Source organism: Capsella rubella, unplaced genomic scaffold, assembly GCF_000375325.1.
Source record: "Capsella rubella cultivar Monte Gargano unplaced genomic scaffold, Caprub1_0 scaffold_8, whole genome shotgun sequence".
In the NCBI taxonomy this organism is placed as follows: Eukaryota; Viridiplantae; Streptophyta; class Magnoliopsida; order Brassicales; family Brassicaceae; genus Capsella; species Capsella rubella.
This window is the reverse complement of record NW_006238916.1, coordinates 5230717-5251735: the sequence shown is the minus strand read 5'-3', so window position 1 is coordinate 5251735 and position 21019 is coordinate 5230717. Positions and strand designations below refer to the sequence as shown.

Sequence of the window (21019 nt, the reverse complement as noted above, 5' to 3'; positions counted from 1 at the left end):
TTATAACTGTATACAATGAAAACACATCAAATATTTTAATAAAATTCTCACCTTAGCAACACAACAAGTTAAACTCGTAAGTAATCAAAACATTTCATACTAAATTATTTTTATTCTTATTTCCGTGTGTATTTGATGTTGAGTTTCTCAGTTTCGATTCAATACCCATATTTAACTAATTCACTATAAATATTTGAAATCACATAATTGTTTACTTCTAACATAAATAGTATTTCATAAGATTTTATCTCCAATATTAATATTATAATAATCATCAAATAACCATAACCATATTTAACCGTAACCATAATTAACCGTAATTGTTTATAACCGTAACCGTCTTAACCATATATACAATGGTTAAGGTTATGGTTAAAAAAATATAACCGGTAACCGGTTGTTAATTAACCATAACTGTTGTCATGCCTATGCCTATGTACATTCTTAATTTTCGAGTTTTCTATGTATATAAATTAATATAACCTATAAAAAATAAACTATTATAATGTTGTAGTACTACTATTGTCTATTGGGATTATCTAATCTCTTAATCGATCGTTGACTTTGTAGTAATCAAAATCTCATATCTCTCGTTTGCTCAAATAATCTCACAGCATCTCCATGGATTCGCAGTCGAAGCTCCTATCACTTTTCTTTGAAATCCATAGTGCGACTTTGGATTCATATTCGAAACTGGATTCTGTTTCCAAGATCATATCACTCATTACTCAAGCAATATCTCTGATCAGATCAACAGATTTTGATTCGCAGCCAGATTCGGAGTTCATCTCACTCATTACTCAATCGATCTGTCTCTTCAACTCCATGGATTTAGATTCCCAGCCAGATCCGTTAAGGAAGCTCATATCTCTCATTTCTCAGAAACTCTCTCTCGTCGTCAACTCTACAGATTCGGATTCGGAGTTCATGTTACTCATTGAAGAAACATTTAGTCTAGAGCCACAACCAGAGTTTATATCACTCATTCGTCAGATATTATCTCATATCTCTCTGGAACCGGAGAGTACGATGGAGCAGAATCTCATATTACTCATTACTCAACTAATCTTCCAACGTATATATCTCTCGTTTGACATATCTGTCATTAGTCAAATAATCTCCCTAGTGAGTTCAATATATTTTAAATTGCAGCCAAATCTGTGTTCAAGTTTCATTTTGATGAAAGATTGGGTATGGAGTCAGAGCCGATGCTTATGGAAGACAGTTTTCCGAAATTATATCCAGTCAACGATATAGATTCAAACTCTGACACTGATTCAGACTCGAAGTTTTTGGAGCTGGATTTGAACCTGTATATAGATTCGGAACTCGTTGATGAAACATTGAGTCTCGAGCCGGAGCCGGAGTTCATATCGCTCATCTATCAAATATTCTCACTCGTCGTCTCAAAGGATGTAGAGTGGAAAAAGCTTATTGTTCTATGCCCTCAAGGAGAAGTAAAATTGGATCAAGGAACGTTTCATGTTGTTGGAGAAGTATTGAGCAACAACAATGACAAGTGGAAGTGCCTCCCTCTCAACTGGAAGAGATATTGGTTAACAAAAGAAGACGCTACCCATTTTCTCTGCCGAGGATGCAATGGCGAGAACCATGGAGAATATGTGAAAGCTCCGATTGAGATCAAACACTCTCTTCATCCAAAACATTCTCTACAACTTGTCTTGTTGAATGGAGACAGAACCAGGGAATGTTATTGTTGCGATAAAGATCTCGAAGAGGTATTTTACTATTGCTCGGCTTGCGATTATGCTATGAATATTGCTTGCTTAGAGACACCTAGAGTCTTGTCCGTGGACCATCCGAAGTGGCATGAACATACACTTTCTCAGTTTCCAAGAATGACTTCTTTAACTTGCAACGTATGTGCCTTGACACATTCAAGCTGTCCTTTCTATATGTGTCCCCCTTGCGACTTTGTTGTTCACCAAAAGTGTATCGGCTTACCTCGTGTCATAAGGATATATCGCCATTTCCATCGTCTCTATTTTACTCTTTCTTTTGACCAAGGAGTTCGGTGTTGTGGTGTTTGTCGCAGAAAGATCGACAATGACTATGGGGGTTATTCTTGCAAAAAGGACGGTTGCTCGTATGCAGCACATTCAAAATGTGCCACACAGAGCAATGTGTGGGATGGTAAAGACCTTGAGGGAGAGCCAGAAGAAGACATTAAAGAAATTGAGCCGTTTGTAACTGTAAGAGATGGAATCATACGACATTTCAGTCATCAACATCATCATCTGAAACTAGATGAGAACACAAGTAGAGATTACGACGAGGATAAGTTGTGTCAAGCATGCATCACTCCGATCTATTTTGGTAACTTCTACTCATGTATGCAATGTGATTTTCTTCTCCACGAAGAATGTGCTAAACTTTCTCGCAAAATAAATCACCCAATACATCCGCATCTGCTTAATCTAGTGGGAAGATCTGATCACCTTGTTAGGGATGCTACAAAATCATGTTCAGTTTGTCCTTGGAGGTGCACATCTGGTTTCTTCTATGAGTGTAGTGAAAGAGAATGTCGTTTTAAGGTACACGTGCAGTGCGCCACAATTTCTGAGCCACTGGTCAATGAAAGTCATATGCATCCTTTGTTCCTAACATCGAAACCAGGAGAGGAAAGAAGATGTTGTGTGTGCAAAGAGTTAGGACATTGTTCCACAAATGAAACATTCAATTGCATTGAGTGCGACTTTGCATTGTGTTTCAAGTGTACTCTTTTACCTCAAAAGGTGAGGTATAAGCATGACAAGCATGTGCTTACTCTTTCCTATGGAGAGGAGACAAGTACCATGACGTATTGGTGTGAAGTTTGCGAGAAAACTTTAAATCCGAATGAGCGGTTTTATATGTGCGATGGGTATTGCTGTGTCACCCTTCACATTGAATGTATGCTTGGGGTGGACTTATATATGAAGCCTGGTTCATTTTGGCTCTACAGAAGTAACAAAGTAGGCGTTCTACCCAACAATTATCATATGTCAAGACCTATTTGCTCCTTTTGTGAGAAGCGTTGTCCACACAAAATAGTTTTCCAATGTTTTGGTTTAATATCGTGTTCCACTTCTTGTATTCGTGTTAAGGATTCGATAGAGTCATAGAGATGACCATGTAACTTGATGGACGTCGGTCTAGTAACAAGAGATATATATTATTGAATGTTTATTATGTTTTATGTATGTCTTTGCTACATCAACCATCTTAAATATGGGATTTATATATTTGCCACTTTTGCTTCAAGAAAAAAGAGATTTCTTTATCCTTATACAATTCTTCTATTATTTTTCTTATTTTCTCTCATGTTTTTTTTTTTTTGGGTTATAATAACGTATTTTAAAAATTAGAATACATCAAAATACCAGTTCTGTGATGTATGATATAAAAAAATAATTAAAAAAAACTTAATTAATAAAATATACGAAATTTACTTTTGTGAGATGTACACATATAATTTTCAGTAAGTATATCTTATTTTCCATCTTTTACATTATTCAGTTGCGTTTTATCGCACCCAGTATATATATTTCTTTGTATCGTTTTTTTTTAACTCTTGCTTTATTATTTATTGCAAATTGTGAGAACTGTTACAATGACGATTTTACCATAGACAGTTCTATCCGACCCTATTAGATTTAACACATATTACAATTCTTTTTCTGACATACGACACTTCCTTCTCCATGAGTAGAATCACGGCGATTGGCTCGTAATTATGCATCGTTGTAGATCTCCTGTAAGCTTGTCTTCTTAGATGCATTAATCAACCCTTGGTCATTAGTTGCATGTATATATGTTTTTCATTGGGATAAATGTCATAAAAATCTCGAACTTTCAAATTTTAGACGAATTAATCCCAAACTTTCAAAAAGTCATTTTAATCATAACCATATGTTGTATTTTCCTTACAGTTGTTAAGTTTTGTTGATTTTTCAGATTTAAGCACGACGTCTAATCTCTCTTAAAATCAAGAAAACAACGTTTAACCATGTTTTCTAAACCACAAAATGACATAGTTTAACAAACTAAAGAACCTAAATCCCCAAATCGATTCACAGTTCACAAATCTGAATCCTTCTCGATCCACCAATTCTCTCTACCTCTTGTCGAATTGTTTCCATGGTGCGGACTCGTTGAGGAAGAAAGGGCCTTTCAACGTTGTTTTGTCATTTAAAAAATGTTATCGTTAAGGCTAAACCTGAGCAGCTCACAAAATAATTAACCTTGTCTTCAAAATTTTAATAAAGATTGAAAATCGTGCTTAAACCAACAAGATCAACAAAATTTAGCTATGTTACTGGAAAAGTCAACATAATTTTATTAAAGTTTTCGATTCCATGAATAGAAAATGTTGATATTTGAATAAAATATGATTAAAGTTTGACAAAGATGTCTAAAAACAACATAATATATTTGTTATATTAGTCTAAAAGTATATAATGTCTAAAAATATAATTGTAATTTTGGTAATTAGATTATATCAAACATATAAACCTTACGCACATAACGCGGGTCAACAACTAGTGAAGATATATTGACTAGTAAAATATCAAAAACTTCAATGCTATTACTAACTTTAGTAATTTATGCTCATTTGGAAATATGAATACTGAAAACGGTTAAGACATTAAATAACATATTTTGAAACAATATCAGTTACTAGACAAAACCCAAAGCTTGGTCAAATATTCAACATTCAAAAATAATTCTATATCTAGCTGATTACATATTGATTGCATAAACGTCAATACAATCACTAATTTAGTAATTAAGTACGTAAATGCTCACTTGGACTGGTTCTAATAACATCTCTCTACTTCATTCTATATATATACCCACCCAAATGGCTCTTATCAATCCAAGCTTTGTAAGAAAATATCATTACAAAAAAGGGATTTTAAATCATGAAACTCTTAGAAAAAATGATATATTTAGAATTCTTGATGATAACAATGGCGATGTGGCTCGTGCCCATGAGTTACGGTCAAGTAGCCGATGTTAGGGATCAAGCCAGGTCAGTGGGCACTGCTTGGTCTGACGCACGAGCCACATTTTATGGTGACATTCATGGTGGAGGAACTCAACGTAAGTTAAAAATATTACTAATAGTTTTATATCTTGTTCCTATATTTTTTGTTTTTGTTAAAATTATTTAGTTCTTGGTCTTAAATTATAATTAATTTTGTTAGTGAGTTAAATGTCTTAATGGTTTTTTTTATAAATTGAATTGAATGTCGCAAGTAATATAGTTCTTGATCTTCTCTTTCGTATACATAAATCTATAAATTTTTGTTAAAAAAAAAAATCTATAAATTTAGGACATAAATATATAATTAATTGAAATGCCAAAAAACATTACTATATGATTAGGTTGATATCATTACATAATTTACATTTTGACCCAAAAAATGAAGATAGTATGTAAATATAAAACCAACACGTAACAAACATTCAAAGTTTAGTTACATTTTTATTTTATTTTGAATTATTATTACATATATATGTACTCACTTTGTTTTTTTATTATACATTTTCAATAGAGGGAGCTTGTGGATACGGCAATTTATTCAAACAAGGCTATGGTCTAGCCACAGCAGCGTTAAGCACGGCACTCTTCAACAACGGGTACACATGCGGTGCTTGCTTTGAGATCATGTGCACGAATGATCCACAATGGTGTTTGCCCGGATCCATCAAGATCACCGCTACAAACTTCTGTCCATCAAATTACACCAAAAACAAAGACATTTGGTGCAACCCACCACAAAAGCACTTTGATCTCTCCCTACCCATGTTCCTCAAGATCGCAAAGTACAGAGCCGGGGTTGTCCCAGTTAAATACAGGCGTGTCCCTTGTATGAAAATGGGTGGTGTCAAGTTCGAAACCAGTGGAAACAAATACTTCTTATTGATCTTGCCATACAATGTAGGAGGAGCTGGAGACATTAAATACATACAAGTTAAGGGGAACAAGACCGGGTGGATAACAATGACAAAGAACTGGGGACAACATTGGACCACTAGTGTTGTATTGATCGGCCAAGGGTTATCGTTCAGGGTTACGACAAGTGCTGGGATTACAAAAGATTTCATAAATGTGGTGCCGAAAAACTGGGGTTTCGGACAAACTTTTGATGGAAGGATTAATTTTTAGGAGAAGGATTTGAGATTTGTTAGTAGTGGCTTACTTCCAAATATACGTATTACGAGGATACTCTTTACGTTACTTAATGTAGGTTAATAAAATGGAAACTCAAAATAATAAGATTTGAACTAAGCCCAAAACAACTTATTTTTTTGTTTTTTTTACTAGCTAACCATTTAATTTTCTTTTTTCAATTTCAAAAACTCGTAACCGAAACAGAGTTAAAACCTTTTTTCTGTAACCAAATTAAATTGAAGTAAATACTAAAAATCTACTCCCTCTGTTTCATTTTAAGTGATGTTTAAGTTTGTTACACATATTAAGAAAACATATAATTTCTCTTGTTTCTATAGAAACATCATTAATTAAAAGGAATTGAACCAATCATAAAATAATATGTAAAATATGATTGGTCAAAAAATATTAAAGACATTTAATTTTTGCATAGATAATTGAAAACATTATTTAAAATAAAACAAGATTTTTGGGCTAAAACATCACTTAAATTGAAACGGAGGGAGTATTAAATACCACTTTATCCGCATCTAAATAATTGTTTAAAATTTTCACACATATTAAAGTATTATTAAAATTTATATCTTATATTTTATTAGTATATTATATAATTTTTTTCTATTGGTCTATACATTAAATTAATAGGGATAAAACTATAAATTTCAAAATATATACACTAAAAATACAAAACAACACTTATTTTAAATTGAAATTTGAAGTCTAAAATGATACTTATTATGAAGGAGAATTGTCAAAAATATCCCCAAATTTTTTTTTTTTAATGTATTATGAATTTTATATTCCAAAAATACGAGTAAAACACATTTTTTTCCCTTTCCTCTATAAGAATTTAACCTTTATAAATTCAATAAATTTAATCAGCCAAAACAAAAAAAAATAGTATCCTTCAATATAACGAAAAGTGCCAATAATGTCAAAACTAGCCGTTGCCATTATTTACTTATTTTCCAAAAACAGCCGCTCCTCTCCTCTCTTCTTCTTCTTCTTCTCAGCTTCCCCCACGCCATTAACGAACCAATCTGAAAAATCTCCTCCATGGCGCAACTTCAACAACCTCGCATCAGATCTCCACTATCCGAGAACCTTCCTCCTTCTACCTTCGCAAGATCTCCTCTCTCCGATAACCAAATCTCGACTCCACTGAAACGAAACCCTATTCTCGTAACTCCCACTCTTCACGATGAAGAATCCAACGACGATGACATGAGTATCGAGTCCGTTTCCGATACCGGAGAAGGAAACGAGTTGTTATTATTCTCCGATTACGATGTTGAAGATGAAGAAGAAGAAATTGGGAGACGATACGATGAAGAAGAAGTGTTTGGAGATAAATCGAGTTCGAAATTGAACAGAGGAGTGTTGGAAAATAAGAATCTGAGAATTGAAGTTCCGTTTGTGATGAATAGAAGAGTCACTGATTGTGAATTAGAGCTTCGGAGATTCGCGTTGAAGAATTCAACTCCGGGTAGCGAACGACGACCGCCGCCGCATAGTCTGAGCTCTAAGGTAATGATTTGATTTTGAGATGGTAAGCTAATTTTAGAATTAATTTTTGGGGTTTTTATTTAGGGTTCGGTGTATTGGGATTTAGAAGATATACGAACTCCAAGTGCTCCACCTATAATGGAAATTGGACAAGAAGATAACATAAGCTTGGAGATTGAGAAGGAAATTGAGCAGATTGAAGATGAGATTTGCGGAGTAGATACCATAACGAATGATAGAGATGCAGAAATTGGGGAAAGGTAAGACCATTTTTTGTAACTTTGTTCTGTGGAATTAGTTTTGATGTGATTGTTTAACTATGGTTTTGTGGTGTAGTGTGAAGGAGACTAAAACTGTGGAAGATGAGAAAATCTCGGAAGTCACCTCTGATGAATTAGATTGCCATAGTATCAGGTTGAGTGTTTAGTTTTGTTTAACAGTTTTAAATGAAAGAGTTTGAACTTCATTATTATAGCTAAACAAGAAGTTGTCATTTTGTTTTCCAATGACAGTGGTCAATATGCTTGGCAAAGTCTTTTGGCATATGATGCTTGTATAAGACTATGTTTGTATGAATGGTCTAAGGGTTCTACTGAGGCATCTGAGTTTCTGCGTGATGAGTGTCGTATTCTTCGAGGTGCATTTGGGTAGGGGATGTGTTTTTTTTTTCTTATGGTTTCTGAGATATGACTTATATGTCTTGCATTGAGTAATTGAACTAGTCTTCTTTGTATATGTGATGTTATAGTTTGCATAAGTTTCTCTTGCAACCTCGGGGTATACGATCAACTGAAGAACACAAAAATGTGAAAGCGGAGCAAAAGACATCATCCTTGAAGTCTAAAAACGTGGTCAGAAAGTTAAGGGTGGAGGGTAAATTGTTATTTTTCTGATAAGCTAAAACTTGAATACAATAGATAAGCCTGGTATGAATCAAATGTTTATACCTTTTCAATTTTTGATTTGTTTTAGTAAAGAGACTTCGATTGATACCACAGCGCAGACTTAGAGGTACAGATTCGCTGCGGAGTTTAATGAATATGCAAATAGGAATGGGGGCAGAATATTGCCGGCAAGTTTCATCACTTGTGAAGACTGGGATGAGTTCTATTAAGCAGGCTACCCTTTCAGCAGTTTCAGAAGGTTGGCGTTTGTTACATCGAGAAACTAAACATATATTCAACGCTTTTGCATAATATCATTTTGTTATATTTAAATTTTCTAGGCCTGTTAAACTGTGATTTGCCCATTTTTTCACTGGTTGTACACAATTTACTATATGGAAGATATCATTTGTTAGATAAGTTCTCTATTGATATGAGATGACACGATTTATTCTTGTGATTCTACCTGCAGAACAATTCTCTTGCTACCTTCAAATGAAGAGCACAACAGAAGGAGGTCAAATGGAACAAGGATCTTCTGTCTGTTTGCAATCAGGAACTGGAAGTTACCATGTCTTGTAAGTTCTTTTCTTTCTCTTTAAATCAATTAATGTTTGATCTAAAGATGGGATGGATTTACCAAAATATGTATGTCAGTGGTTGTTTGAGAAATGAATTACATGTAACCATTGTGTTATAATTAATGAAAATGTCATGGAAATTTCCAGAATTTAGCTTTATAGTTTCTGAGTACAGAGAGTTTTTACTCACAACTGCTCCTTCAGCTTTCCTGAGTCCGAAGGTGACGCTCTTCTGATAGAAGTTCAAGATAAAAAGAAATCAGTTCAAGGAAAAGCAATGATTTCTATTGCATCCTTAACTGAAAATCCGGTAAATATGCGTTTAGCTATGCTTCCTGTATTAAATTTCTTCCATTTTTCTTCCGAGAATGTTATAGTGCTTGAGAAAACAGATATATATACTGAAGAAAACTCTACATTTGTTCAGAATGAAACTGTTAGATGGTGGCCAATATACCATGGTGAACAAGAATGTGTTGGCAAGATCCAGCTCTTTATCGGTAGTACAACCATGTCTGATGAAGACTATCACATTAAGGTCTGTTATATACCCAGCAATCCATAGATGGTCTATGTTTTATTCTGTGATACTAATGTTTTTCATTTCTGTCTGTCGCAGAGCGCACCTGTTGTGGAGACACTAGCATATGATCTGCTATTAGAAGCGGCTACACGTGCCCAAAAATTCCATCCTCAAAATTTAAGGCTGAATGGTTCGTGGAAATGGCTGTTAAGCGAATTCGCAGAATACTATGGAGTTTCCGATACATATACCAAGTTGAGGTACGCATAAAGATTTTTTCGTAGACTGCCCTGCGTCTATTATAAGTTATCTGGTGTTAAGCTCAAACATATTGCACCAAACTTTGCAGATACCTCTCACATGTAATGAATGTGGCAACTCCAACGAAAACCTGCTTACAACTTGTGCATGAGTTACTTGTGCCCATCCTAATGGCTCGAAGCGAAAGGACATTGACAAGGCAGGAGGTACTTTCTTTTGCATATTGAAAAATCTGATGTCATCATTATGAAATTTTCATGGCTCTATAGGGTTACTAGTTACTGAAAATTTAACTATTTTTGCAGAAAAGTATCTTGATGGACTGTGAAATAGAGATAGAAAAACTCATGGCAACTGTTTTTGAGAATTACAAGTCCTTAGATGAAAACTGCCCTTCAGGATTGGCAGACATATCTTGTCCAGTGCAAGAATCAGCTTCAACAGCACTTTCTCCAGCTGTTCAGGTTTTTAGTCTCCTTCATGACATATTGTCTCCTGAAGCGCAAGAAATTTTGAAGAATTACCTTCAGGTAGATTATTTCAACAATCTTAATTTTATCCTTTAATATGAAAGTTTCAATCTGTTGGTTTAAAATAATATCCACGCCTTATATCTATTGGTTTTCTTGATTTTATAACATATCAAGACTATGATGTTTATGATTTACTTGGAACACCTACTGCAGACAGCAGCAAAGAAGAGGTGTCGGAAGCATATGGTTGAAACCGACGAGTATGTTTCCTGCAACTCTGAAGGTTTTCTGTTGGATTCCGTCACAATCTCGACAGCCTACATGAAAATGAAGAATCTTTGTCTAAGCATAAGCTACGAAATAGAAACTGACATAAAGATCACCAACGAGCATGTACTCCCAAGGTAAACGATCAAATCTGAACAAAGTTCTTTCATTTTTAATCTGGATTTCATCTAATATTTATCTCTGAGTCTTGATATTGATTGGTCTTATGTTCTCACACCTTGTTTATCATTCAAGCTCAATCGATTTAGCAAATATAGCTGCTGCCGTATACAGCACTCAGCTATGTAACCGGCTCAGGGAATTTCTGTCAGCAGTTCCACCATCCTGCCCACTGCCACATGTTAATGAGCTTCTGATAGCAGTTTCTGATTTTGATAGAAACCTCGAATCATGGGGAATCAGGTTTGACATTATTATTTTGGAATCCATCAGAATATCAACTCATTCTTTCCCTTTAAGACTATAACCGTTTCATTTTATATTATGCAGTCCAGTACAGGGTGGTGTAGATTCTAGAGGGTTATTCCACAACTACATAATGGTTTGGATACATGATGTGGAACTTAGACTACTTGACCGATGCAAAGCAGAAAAGGTAAGCATCCTCATCATTTTGGGTTGTTCCTTAAAATATCAAGCCAATCATCTGATTGGCCTGTTTTGGTAGGTTCCGTTGTCTGGTGTAACAACAAATCACTCAACATCCCCTTTTGCTGAAGATATGTATGAAAGAATCAAAGATTCCCTTCTAGAGTATGAAGTGGTGATAAGTCGATGGCCACAATACACATTGATCTTGGAAAATGTAAGCTACAACTTATATAAGTGATCAGTTTGTAGCTCACTATATAGTTGCCAAAACTAACTAAGGTACATTCATATTTTTCATGTACTCTTTTGGAAGACTGCTTCAATCATAGAGAGAGCCATTGTTAAATCACTGGAGAAGCAATACAGTGACGTTCTGATTCCGTTAAAAGATAGCATTCCAAAGAGACTAAATATGCATGTCCAAAAGCTGACAAGAAGGCAATCATCAGTTCTCTACTCTGTTCCAACTCAAGTAAGAATCACACACCGATCATTTAATAGAATTAGTTTCAAAATTCCTGACTTTTAACTATGATCTGTGCTGAACTATAATTATTTATTGTTGATTGCAGCTTGGAACTTTCGTCAACACAATAAAGAGAATTCTTGATGTTCTACATCACAGAGTTGAAGATATCTTACGACAATGGGCTTCTTGTCTTCCTGTTTTGGAAGACAAGAAGTTACCTTTTGGGGAGCAGATGAGTGTAATAACGGTCTTGCTCAGGACAAAATACAGAAACTACATGCAAGCCGCGGTTGATAAACTTGTTAGCAATGTAAGTTCTATAATGCCTCGTATCTGCTGCATTTAAATCCATTCTTTTTAACAATCTTCGGTTTCAGACGCAATCAAACAAAATCACAAGGCTGAAGAGAATCTTAGAAGAGATAAAAGACAAGGAGAGAGAAGTCGAAGTCCGTGAAAGGATGAAGATGCTATGCTCACAAATCACAGACTCAATCACAAATCTGCACGATGTCTTCACAAGTCAGATATTTGTAGCTTCGTGCCGCCTTTTCTGGGATAGAATGGCACAAGTAGTATTGAAGTTTCTCGAGGGAAGGAAGGAGAACGAAGCAGGCTACAAAGGCTCTTACTATGCTCTTGGGGTAAGAAACTAAACACTGTAAATAGAGAATGTGTTTTGAGGTTGAAACTGAGTTATGATAAAAATGTGCAGATAGTTGAAGACACATTCGCATCAGAGATGCAGAGGCTGCAAGGGAACTCACTACAAGAGAAAGATATGGAACCTCCTCGCTCGGTGATTGAGGCACGTTCCATTCTCTCTAGAGATAACAATACCAATCACTCTTCTTACTTCTATGTCTAGTCCAATATCCTCAACCTTCAACCCATTCCATTCATTTGTTGTGATATATCGTATATATGATAAACTATTCATTTAGACTTAAATGGTCTAAGAAAGATTGTAACCCGTTCATAATCATATGCTGCAGCTTCAAAGGTGGTTCTAAACTCAATATGCTAATAACTTTTCATTTGGTGAATCATTTGACATAAGTTACACGGTTCGAACTAACTTAACACTTACTAGCTTTAAATTACAATCAAGATAGTTCAAAACAGCAGAACAACTAGTGGTAGAATTATCGAGGCTTAAAAGCCATAAAGGAAACTTATTGATAGGGGTATACATTATATCAAAGTGTGTTTCTCTGCTTGTGTTTAAGGGAAGAAAGATAAATAAACAAAGGATGTATTGTACGTGTACTTAGATGACAGTGCCGGCTGGGATTAAGGCGTCTTTGATAACGGTTACAATTCCGCTCTTTATGAAATATCCTTCAGTCTCTCTTGCTGCCTCTTGCACGTTATCGCTGTTTATGATCTGTGCGAAGTTTCAGACCGAAATCTTTTAGAAAACCAGAGCATGTATGAATATATGTGTATCTTATATGTGTTCCAAATAGAAAACCTCACCTTGACATTGTCACCAATACGTGCATTTTTGTCAATGATGGCCCTTTTGATGTGCGAATTTTTCCCGATACCTATGGGTACACTTCCTTTCGCGCTTAGGATGCTCTTTTCCGAAGCAGTCTAGCCAAAATTACAATCAGAAAAGAAGACCATTATCATCAAAAGGTTGATTATTATTTGTTGTCAAATTGGATTGATTGCAAGACAAATGGGGTTGCATTTTTACCTCGTAATAGTCAGCTCCCATTAATAATGAATCTTCAATAATAGCACCTTCTGATATGCATGATCGGAGTCCAACCACAGAATGGTGAATTTTGCAGTTCTGCATTCAAAATTAATAAGACTATGGTGAATTAGTATGTTCGTCAAGCATATCGAGCAGATGCTATTTGTTGTACCTTGATAACACAGCCCTCTCCGATGACACTGTCTGTGACATCAGCATCAAGCATCTTAGAAGGTGGTAAATAACGTGGCTGTGTGTAGATGGGAGCGGAACGATCATAGAAACTGCATCAAGAATTCAGATAAGTTAAGATATCATTCAGATACAATATATATTCAACTTGGTAATGCAGTTGCTTACCTAAAGTCAGGAACTGGTTTCTTGGTGATTCCGAGATTTGCGTTATAGAATGCTTCTATGGTACCGATGTCTTCCCAGTATCCATCATATAGGTAAGCTTGCACCTGCAAAACATCAGTAAAGTCAGCGGGTTTCACTTCTGCCTAGCATCATTAGAGCTACAAGAAGCTGTTAAATGCAAAAGCAAACCAAAGGGAAACAGAGACGTTTAACAATCAGAAAATGAATATCAAGACTTACTCTCAGTCCAAGGGAAGTGGCACCGGGAATGACTTCACTTCCAAAGTCATTAGCTCCAGGAAACTTGTTCCGTAGTAACTCGAGCATTACATCTCTGCTTACAACATAAATACCCATACTAGCAATGTAAGGCATCTCCTTGGCTCTCTCATCGTCAAGACCTAGAATCGTTGTGTCAACCTAGAATCAAAGAAATCAAAAGCTTATATACAGTTCTGCATTATAAACCAAGACAGCTAGCGAATAAGTTATTGTTTCTTAATTTTAGTATTCACCTTCATAGCCTTTAGTTGCTCCCCCTTAGGCTTTTCGGCAAATTCAACTATACGTCCTTCCTCATCAATCTTCATCAGCCCAAAAGCAGTCGCTCGTGCCTCATCCATTGGTAATGCAGCTACTGTAATATCAGCATCAGTCTCCCTATGTGCTTGAATAAACTTCTCGTAATCCATACGATACAAATGGTCACCAGCAAGAATCAGGTACTCCAGAACATTGTGCTCCTCAAACAACCACAAATACTGCCTCACCGCATCAGCTGTTCCCTACACAACCACACATCACACAAACACAATCAAACACAAGCGACAACATAAAAGTATAATCCTCTGCATTTGATACACTACCTGAAACCAATTAGGATTCTCAGGACTTTGCTGAGCAGCAAGAACTTCAACAAAACCTTCATTCTTGTAACCTCCCATGTTACTCGCATACGCACGAGAAAGATGACGATTCAAAGACGCGGAATTGAACTGAGTAAGAACATAGATCTTGGAAATGTTGCTATTCAAACAGTTGCTAACAGGGATATCAATTAGCCTATAGTTAGCACCAAGAGGAACAGCTGGCTTCGCTCTCTTCTTCGTAAGTGGATAAAGACGAGTCCCAGCACCACCTCCTAAGATTATCCCCAAAACACTCTGCCATTTCAAAAACAACAGTTTCTAGGGTTTAATTTCAATACCACATTACCTAATAAATCACAAATCAATCTAACATCACATTTATAATCTGATCTCAAGTACATTAAGAAGAAGGTACTTACGCTGCTAGCGTCAGGATCGAGACAAGTTTGAGAGTTCTGAGAATCAGAGACGGCTTTAGGAGAAACGATCGTCGGAGTTCTCGTCTCTCGTCCGGCGCAGCGACTGGAGACGGCGGCTCTGAGTGATGAAACATTGTCTTCAACAGATGAGGAGAAAGAAAGAGTACTCCTCGTCGGCGTCGGAACAGAATCAGTGGATTTGCAGCCGGTGAAACTGGAAGAAGCAGGTACTTTAAGAACTCCAGTAGCAGCAAGATACGCCATTGTAGTATCGATCTCTCTCTCGCTCTCTCGCTTAATGGTAAATGATCAAATCTCAGAATTTGGAGTGAGAGTTGGGACTTTGTTTGTTGTTGTTGTCTTGTGACTGTGGGAAAGTGGAAGAGAAGAAAGATCTTTTTTATTTTATTTTATTTCTTTTGTTTCTTATCTTAGGCGATGGGGTATCGGGAACCGTTAGTTTTATTTTCAGCTGATTTTTTGTTTAATTACGTTTATACCCTTTAACGTACGTTACGACTTGTTTTGGAAATGGGTAGTTTTGGTATTTTAAATGTCAAACTATATTCAAATTTATAATCCAAATCAAATCGAATTATTCTGGAAAGAGTCAGAGAATGACTGGAAAAAATATGAAAGTTGAAGATATTCATTATTCAATTCGATTTGATTATCAATTTTTGGGTTTTTTTTTTGTCTTTTAGTGAGTTAAATTGCATTGTACGGTGCTTGTTTTTCGTAGACTATTCTTTGATATCTTTCTAATCTAATTTGTATGTAAATAAAATAACTATGAGATTATGAATTATGATTATATCAAATTTATATGGATACCTATTTGTCTATTTTAGTGATATTGAAAATTAGGGATCCAATAAACCTGACATTTTTATTTAGTGTAGAATTTACGTGTTCTTTTTTTTTTGTCAACATCAATAATAGAGACTCAAAAGAGCCAAGAGGAGAGAATATTGTTTATATACAAACATATTAACGGCTCAGTACGCACTTTACGTGCTAACATGTCCGCTTTAAAATTAGAATTTCGAGGAACTTTAACTAAAGAGAAGGAAGAAAAAAATACTTCCCTATCCGCCTTAATCTCCCCAAATAGGTAACAAATGCCGGTCATTCTGCTGGGGAATTTATAGAATTTACGTGTTCATGTAGCTTTTATATTTAATCTATGTGTTACTTTGCTTTGTATTCAATTTTTTTAATAGAATTAGGTTCGGATCCGCGCTACAGCGCGGGGGAAATAATTACATATATATAACTTTTAACGGATTAAGAAATGTTACATTTTAATTTTATTAGAATGCAGTCGATTACGGTAAATCATATATTTTTATAATAAGTTTAAATCAAATAATAAAAGAAAAAGCGAGTAAATAATCAAATACTGAGTTTTGATACAATTATAAACACGGTGAAAATTTAACAGCACGAAATAATATTTGTCGCTAAATTATTTATTTTGACTATTTTTGTAGTAATAGTAGGAATATACGTAAAATTTACATATTTACAATATTTTTTTTGAAAGTCCAACTCGTAACAGAATTCATTTCGTAAAAAACATTATTCGTAACTCGCTTTATCATTATAATTGTGATTTTAACAAACTACCCGTGAATTATCTAAAATTTACATAGTTTGATATATAATATATTTTATCAATAAAAATTATGTCTCCAAAATTACATTTATGTCGTCAAAAAAATATTTCAATATTTTAAATTCTAAAAGTTTTATATATTTGAACCTTATATTTATAATATTTTGGAACTATTTGAAATTTTAAATATGCTCATGTAACAATGGTTTTAATATTGGTCATACTTATAATGATTTTAAACCATTGTCCAAAATATTTAACCGAGTGTAGTTGAGTATTATATGTCCGTTTTGAAAAATTCAAATTGCAACATATGCAAACTAAAAGTTAAATTTTTATTAAATATTTATATTATATAGTATAATATCATAAATTAAAAATAATATCAAATAAAAGTGAAAGAAGAACAATATTTTTTAAATAGATTGTATTAAATTAGTTAGAGAAATATTAGTAAATCTTATAATTAGTTATGGAAATAATACAATCCTAAAATTAGATTTGGAAAGTATCCGGTGTATGTATCCAAACCCATTAACCCGACCCAGAAGCACTTTTTGTACTTCTCTTTTACTAATATAGGGATATTGTTGTTGTCTTAAGGAATTTTTGTAAATAAACCTTCATGTCGACTATTTTTACAGTTTCATCCTTTAAAACTAAAAAATTTAAGTTAATTATACTAAGTAAAAAAACAAGTACAATATACCCGTGTTTGTTATCGTCAACTTTGTAAACTTTTGATAATTATAGCCTTTGTAAAAAGAATTTCAAAAACTATCTTTAAAATTGTACAGAAATAATATATGTGATTGTAAAAATGTTTAGAAAATACCTATAAAAGTTGTATTATATAGTGAGGAAAATACAATATACCCCGTGTTTGGTATCGTCAAATTTGTAAACTTTTGATATATAACATATCTAATTATAGCCTCTGTAAAAAGAAGTTCAAAAAATATCTGTAAAATTTTACAAAAATAAATATATGTGATTGTAAAAACTTTTAGAAAATACGTATAAGAGTTATATTATATAGTATTATTTTAATTTAATAGAACTGATTTGTATTTTTTTAAGATGAATAATAGACTTTTAAAAATTAACGATTTAAAAGTTTATTTGCTTAAAACCCTTTGTGTTAACTTTGTTTTTAATATTATTTGTAATTATAAGTTATATATGTTTATTTTAGTTTCTATGTAAGCGTTAATTTTTATTTATTCTAAATAATACATCTAAAAATTTGTAGGGACTAATTGATTAAAATAATTAGTGTGATATATAAAACTTATAGGGACTGAAATGCAAAATAATTTTAAAGGTAACCAGGCTGAGACACTCTCTGGGTCGGACCAATCTTGGGTCGGGTCGGGTCAATTCTAAAAGCTTGCAACTGAATTGGACAAATTAGGGTTTTCAATTGAAATTGAGCAACGAAACTGTATTGATCGAGCACAAGAACAGTACTGTTGTCGTCCATGGCTACCATCACTGGTACGTACATTAGCTTCTATCGATTACTTGATTTCGTAATGAACTTTTGTTATCCCCGATGTCAAATTCTTAGGATCATGAACGCTTGATTCAATACAATCCAATTGGCTTTAAGTTTCAGAGTTTGAAACATTCTTTACAATATTGTTTGTTCTTGATGTTTCTTTGTAGGTGTTGATGATGTGAGCAAGAACCACCCACTTAAAAAACTTGTTGAACTGACTCAAAAGGAGAAGAAGAACACTGTGATCCTCAATCATCTAAGCTTGTTTGGTCCTGAAGCAGAGGTCATTAGATCTATTCCTTTTGCATATAACCTTTCTTGCTTACTATGACACTATCTTTAGGGTCAGTGACTTATTTGGGTAAAAGAAAACGATTAAAGAGTATTATGTTGTGTGAGCATGTCGAGATAGTTTTAAGTTGAATTGGTTGCCTTAGAGCTTTTATTGGTAAGAGTAAAAATAGTTAACACATTGATTCTTTTAGTTCTTTACACAAAGAAAAACATTGTCTATATCATCTTCCATGGAATCTTCTTACTCTGTAAACACCATTTTCACATGATTGTACACTTAGGTTCTTGATTGTAAACAGGTTCACCTATGTAATTATAGGGACTGCACGGGTAAGGAAAAGCAGAAGGCACACCGTATCCTTGAGGAAATGAAGGCACACCATATCCTTGAGGCCATGGATGATAACACGGCACAGGTGTTGGCGCAGGCGCAGGAGGTTTCTTATCATCTGTTCCTTTTTTATCATCTGCTCCTTTCTTATCATCTGCGCCTTTTTTGTCGCCGTCTTTTCCCTTTGCAGCATCCTTTCCATCTCCTCCTTTCTTTTCCTCTTCTTTCTTCGGAGGTTCGACTTTAGTCACGCTTACAAGCTCTGCAAATGCTACTTCCTTTCTGATTTTTTTAACCAAGGGTATCATATCAACTTCAACACCAGTTACCTCGATTTGGTTCCTGTGATCGCCTTTTATTTCCACGGCTGATACACCTATTAAAACACCATTTTCATTAAATCCAAGAAAGGTTTGGTATATTTGTGAGAAGGTCTTTAACAAACCCTTAAACTGAACTGCTTTTGTCATTGCTTTTGCTCGGGTTTTGTCATCGGTCATCGTCACTCTTATCAGAATCTTTTGCTGCATTTTGAGAAAACAAAAGAGATATCTTGTAACATCAATCAAAGAAGAGAACACAAACCTATAAACACATATAGATACTTACCTTAAGCATCTTTGTTTTGCTTGAGAAATCGTCTTTGAATGTTTTGGCTTAAGACTTGTTTCTGGTTGTGGTGATGGTGTAGAATTACAAAGTCTCAAAAGAGTTTTGTTTTGCTTTGGTTTGGTGTCTTTATCTTCTGATCAAATTAGTCAATTGTTGATAGTTGTGATATCGTTTTCAGTTCGTTGTAAACAAAAGAGAATAAAACCATAACTCATTCTTTCTTTAAAGGCTAGTTGCTAATTCGTGCTAAGCTTATTCACATTTATTTGGTTTAAATATTACAAAACAAAACATTGTTTGCTTTTTTTATATAAGAACTCTTTTTTTTTTTTTTTGGGTCAACGAAGTTGAAATTGGGGACGTAACAAAGGCTGTGAATATATATTGTGATGTAACCACAACTCTAAAAAAAAACATGATTAGTAAAATATACTTGAAATTCTTACCAACACACCCATTGTTTTCGAAGATATATTTAGTGAAGAATACTTTTAATTATATTGAACTAGGACGACTAATAAATTGGTAAACCATATGATAAAGAATGTTTTATACGAGAATTTTTTAAAAATAAAATATTAATCTTCTGTTAAGATAGATCAAATTATCAAAACATTATCTCTAATGATATATGAAAAAAATATGATCAGTTTGAAAGTGTAGACAAAACTTTGTGGGGTTTGCTTGAAATTGCTTAGGACTATATACAAATAAAGAACGTCTAAAGAATAATTTTAGTACGAAATTATTGGATTATTGACTTGCATTGCGTAAGCGAATAATTATGATTTAATTACTATATATTTTTTCTTCTATAACCAAACATATCTAGCCAAAAAGCATATACTAAGTCTTGGAATATATACGGAGTGTTACATAATTTTACCATTTGAAATATTTATTATGATAATTAAACTTTGTTTGAAATTGCAGTGAGATGATTCTAAACTTGATCTCCTAATCTGAAAAATAAATCCTTTAATTATTGGACATAGTTAAAATATTTTGATATGGTTTGTCTAAAATAATTTGAGCCACCTACTCATTTTTCTTTTGCTTCAAATTTTTAAAATATTGAGCTCTCAATATTACAGCCAAGGTTTCAAATTAAAGAGAATTTTTGAGAAATACCCCTTTTGGTGTACCCTTTTTTAAAAATACCCCTTTTCCAATACCACTTTTTAAAAATACCCCTCTTTCTAATTTTATCAAAAAGTCACTATATAATTTGAAATTTATCAAAAACATATGTGTAAGCTTATATTTATAGACACAAATTATCTTTATATGTGGATGTGTAAATTTATATATATTTCATAAATATTTTTAAAACCCTTACAAATCTTTTTAAAACACTTGTAAATCTTTTAAAAACCGTTATAAACTTATAAAATCTTTTCAAAATCATTTTAAATCCTTTAAAAATCATTCAAAAACCTTTGTAAGCTTCTAAAACCCTTTGAAACCATTACAAAATTTTTTAAAACCATTACGAATTTTTTAAAACCATTTAAAACCCCTTCCCTTGTAAATCCCATTAAAACCCTTGT

At 33.8% G+C, this 21019-nt stretch overlaps 5 protein-coding genes and 1 long non-coding RNA gene across 9 annotated transcripts; 4 read left to right on the top strand and 2 right to left on the bottom strand.

The window, feature by feature from the left end:
• Positions 1–621: 621 nt before the first annotated feature.
• Positions 622–3203, top strand: LOC17875747. Of its 3 annotated transcripts, none has more exons than XM_023777831.1 (2): positions 622–1075; positions 1321–3203. In XM_023777831.1, the coding sequence occupies exons 1-2, from the start codon at positions 622–624 to the stop codon at positions 3123–3125; spliced, it is 2259 nt and encodes a 752-aa protein (XP_023633599.1). In that variant the 3' UTR covers positions 3126–3203. The 3 variants fall into 3 exon arrangements, with proteins under 3 accessions (XP_023633599.1, XP_023633600.1, XP_023633598.1); XM_023777832.1 differs by having other exon boundaries at positions 622–1168; positions 1420–3203; XM_023777830.1 differs by lacking the exon at positions 622–1075 and having other exon boundaries at positions 1594–1739; positions 2057–3203.
• Positions 3204–4925: 1722 nt separating this feature from the next.
• On the top strand, positions 4926–6175 carry LOC17874919 (expansin-A22). The gene is made up of 2 exons (XM_006282163.1): positions 4926–5106; positions 5562–6175. The coding sequence occupies exons 1-2, from the start codon at positions 4926–4928 to the stop codon at positions 6173–6175; spliced, it is 795 nt and encodes a 264-aa protein (XP_006282225.1).
• Positions 6176–7143: 968 nt separating this feature from the next.
• LOC17876798 lies at positions 7144–12771 on the top strand. The gene is made up of 20 exons (XM_006281677.2): positions 7144–7708; positions 7772–7947; positions 8024–8101; positions 8200–8334; positions 8436–8560; positions 8660–8830; positions 9044–9149; positions 9357–9462; positions 9580–9690; positions 9772–9935; positions 10025–10142; positions 10242–10466; positions 10623–10813; positions 10932–11099; positions 11187–11292; positions 11365–11502; positions 11602–11760; positions 11861–12067; positions 12135–12401; positions 12473–12771. Exons 1-20 carry the CDS (start codon positions 7238–7240, stop codon positions 12623–12625), a joined length of 3375 nt encoding a protein of 1124 aa, XP_006281739.1. The 5' UTR covers positions 7144–7237; the 3' UTR covers positions 12626–12771.
• Positions 12772–12878: 107 nt separating this feature from the next.
• Positions 12879–15506, bottom strand: LOC17876321 (glucose-1-phosphate adenylyltransferase small subunit, chloroplastic). The gene is made up of 9 exons (XM_006280246.2): positions 15114–15506; positions 14692–14988; positions 14341–14610; positions 14066–14245; positions 13826–13929; positions 13638–13749; positions 13463–13561; positions 13237–13356; positions 12879–13144 (listed from the first exon to the last, which is right to left on the bottom strand). The coding sequence occupies exons 1-9, from the start codon at positions 15375–15377 to the stop codon at positions 13028–13030; spliced, it is 1563 nt and encodes a 520-aa protein (XP_006280308.1). The 5' UTR covers positions 15378–15506; the 3' UTR covers positions 12879–13027.
• Positions 15507–18150: 2644 nt separating this feature from the next.
• Positions 18151–18914, top strand: LOC111831492. Its single transcript, XR_002834625.1, has 3 exons — positions 18151–18228; positions 18400–18515; positions 18826–18914. It is a non-coding gene; the product is annotated as an uncharacterized LOC111831492 (long non-coding RNA).
• On the bottom strand, positions 18645–19708 carry LOC111831491 (heavy metal-associated isoprenylated plant protein 46). Of its 2 annotated transcripts, XM_023785990.1 has the most exons (3): positions 19467–19706; positions 19303–19381; positions 18645–19233 (listed from the first exon to the last, which is right to left on the bottom strand). In XM_023785990.1, exons 1-3 carry the CDS (start codon positions 19473–19475, stop codon positions 18788–18790), a joined length of 534 nt encoding a protein of 177 aa, XP_023641758.1. In that variant the 5' UTR covers positions 19476–19706; the 3' UTR covers positions 18645–18787. The 2 variants fall into 2 exon arrangements, with proteins under 2 accessions (XP_023641758.1, XP_023641754.1); XM_023785986.1 differs by having other exon boundaries at positions 18645–19381; positions 19467–19708.
• Between the last annotated feature and the right edge of the window lie 1311 nt (positions 19709–21019).